Source organism: Uranotaenia lowii, chromosome 2, assembly GCF_029784155.1.
Source record: "Uranotaenia lowii strain MFRU-FL chromosome 2, ASM2978415v1, whole genome shotgun sequence".
NCBI lineage: Eukaryota > Metazoa > Arthropoda > Insecta > Diptera > Culicidae > Uranotaenia > Uranotaenia lowii.
Genome location: NC_073692.1, coordinates 382,559,887 through 382,561,964, shown reverse-complemented (window position 1 = coordinate 382,561,964; position 2,078 = coordinate 382,559,887). Strand labels below are relative to the sequence as shown.

Here is a 2,078-nt window from a genome sequence, read left to right as displayed (position 1 = left end):
CTCCGCTTTTGCGCGGTGGTCACTTTGGATGTGAAGAACGCCTTCAACAGTGTCAGTTGGACAGCGATTGCGTCGTCGCTCATCCAAATGAGCGCGCACCACCTGAAATGTGCCCAAACAAACTGAGGGAAATAACGAGAGAGCTGTTCCCTCCACATAATGTAAATAGATGACCACAAGTCCCGTACGACTGGTGTACAAGCGAGGAAGAGTTAATGGCACTGGAAAAACTGCGTGACATCGCAAGATCCCTTCAGCTGGAAAAGACGGCAGGTCCAGATGGTATCTTGAACATTGATATTAAGGTCACGATTATGGAATTTCCCGAAATGTTCCGTTCGTCACTGCGAATTTGTATTGAAGAAAGGATGTTTCCAGAGGTTTGAAAACGGCAGAAGCTAGTTCTGCTGCCCAAACCAGGAAACAATAGAACAATAACACTGGACGTGCGCAATGCCTTCAACAGTGTCAGCTGGGAAGCGATTGCTTTTTTGCTTATAAAAATGAGGATTCCGAAATATCTCTGTAAATTATTAAGTGAAAAGTTTTTTTCCAGAACCGTAAGCTACAATACGTGACGAACGAAGGATTTGAGCAAATGGATGTTACAGCTGGAGTACCGCGAGGGTCGATACTGAGCCCGGTCCTGTGGAATATAACGTATGATGAGGTGCTGACATTGAGCCTGCCAGAGGGAGTACAGTTGGTTTCGCGGACGACGTCGTGCTATTAGCGACGGGTTACTCAACAGAAATCATCCGGCTAAGAATTTCAGAGGCTGTAGAAGCGGTAGAGAGGTGAATGCACTCCAAGAGTTTGCAGCTGACTCACCACAATGCAAAGACGGTCCTGATTTCACCGCAAACAGGCAGGATTACAGTTGGATCATGCACTATCGAATCAAAGTGCGAGCTTAAATATTTGGGTGAGATGATTGACGAACGGCTCAGCTTCAAAAACCACGTTGAGTATGTGTGCAGGAAGGCGGCAACAGCAACGGCCGCACTTTCGAGGATAATGGCGAACAATTCGGGAATCCGAAGTAGTCAGCGGAGGGTAATTTCGAGTGTGGTTTCGTCAATCTTTCGATATGGAGGGGCGGCCTGGAAATCTGGCCTTAACATCCAGTGTAACCAGCAGAAGCTGAGCAGTGTACAGAGCCGAATGAATTTGCGGGTCATCAGTGCATACTGCACCGTTTCGTCGAAGGATGCATGCGTTGTAGAAGAAGTCATGCTCGTCTCAGTTTTGCTGGTGGAGGACTCCTATCGCTACAAAAATAAAGGCACGCAAAGCCAAGGATGGCCATGGCCATGGCCAACTGACAGCAGCTGTGGTACAGCTCAAAAAGAGGAAGAACATCAAGGAGTGGATGGAGAGAAAGCATGGCGAATTGGATTTCTACATGACGCAATTCCTAACATGCCATGGATGCTTCAAGAAGTATCACCACAGGTTCGGACATGTCGCCTCACTGGTCTGGCTGACATGCGGTGAAGCGGGCGAGGCACCCGAACACGTGGTATTCTATTGTCCAAAATTTGAAGAGAAACGTGCCTGCGGACTAGACACGACAGCTGACGACATGTTGCAAAAGATGTGTGATGACATCAACACTTGTCATGTAGTCTGCGATGGGCTCGTCCGGATAATGACTGATCTGCAAAGGAGTTGGACAAGTACCCGTATTAATCAACTGTTCCAGAAATTATAAGCACACCTACACAGTTAACGGTAATTTTGAATGGATTTTTTTTCGAATTCTACTGGCTCCGTCCTTTTGTTTACAGATTTCTGTACGTGATAACATCAAAAAACATTTAATTTGTGATTACATTTCAAAATGCGTTGTTTTACTCCGGAGAAGAGAAAAAGTATCGTACACAAGTGGCCTACTTTGATTGGAATCTCATTGAGAAAATTGGCCAAAGAAGAGGATGTCAGCGTCGGAGCGGTACGGACAGCTATTAAAAATTATGGTGGACATTGAAAATTTGAAGATGAGCCAAGGAGGGGTCGAAAATCTGATACTGTAAGTCTTGCTATCGACAAAAAGGTCAGGGATGCCTACAAACCGA

At 46.0% G+C, this 2,078-nt stretch overlaps 1 protein-coding gene across 1 annotated transcript; it reads left to right on the top strand.

Annotated features, from left to right (window-relative positions):
* The first annotated feature begins 930 nt into the window (after nucleotides 1-930).
* LOC129743235 (uncharacterized) lies at nucleotides 931-1,714 on the top strand. The gene is made up of 2 exons (XM_055735214.1): nucleotides 931-1,368; nucleotides 1,442-1,714. The coding sequence occupies exons 1-2, from the start codon at nucleotides 931-933 to the stop codon at nucleotides 1,712-1,714; spliced, it is 711 nt and encodes a 236-aa protein (XP_055591189.1).
* The last annotated feature ends 364 nt before the right edge of the window (nucleotides 1,715-2,078 follow it).

Bases quoted from the DNA above. Each gene is read 5' to 3' on its own strand.
- LOC129743235 (XM_055735214.1), top strand. From the start codon at position 931: ATGATTGACGAACGGCTCAGCTTCAAAAACCACGTTGAGTATGTGTGC. The intron at 1,369-1,441 runs GTGGATGGAGAG...GGATGCTTCAAG, and splicing joins AAGAGGAAGAACATCAAGGA to AAGTATCACCACAGGTTCGG.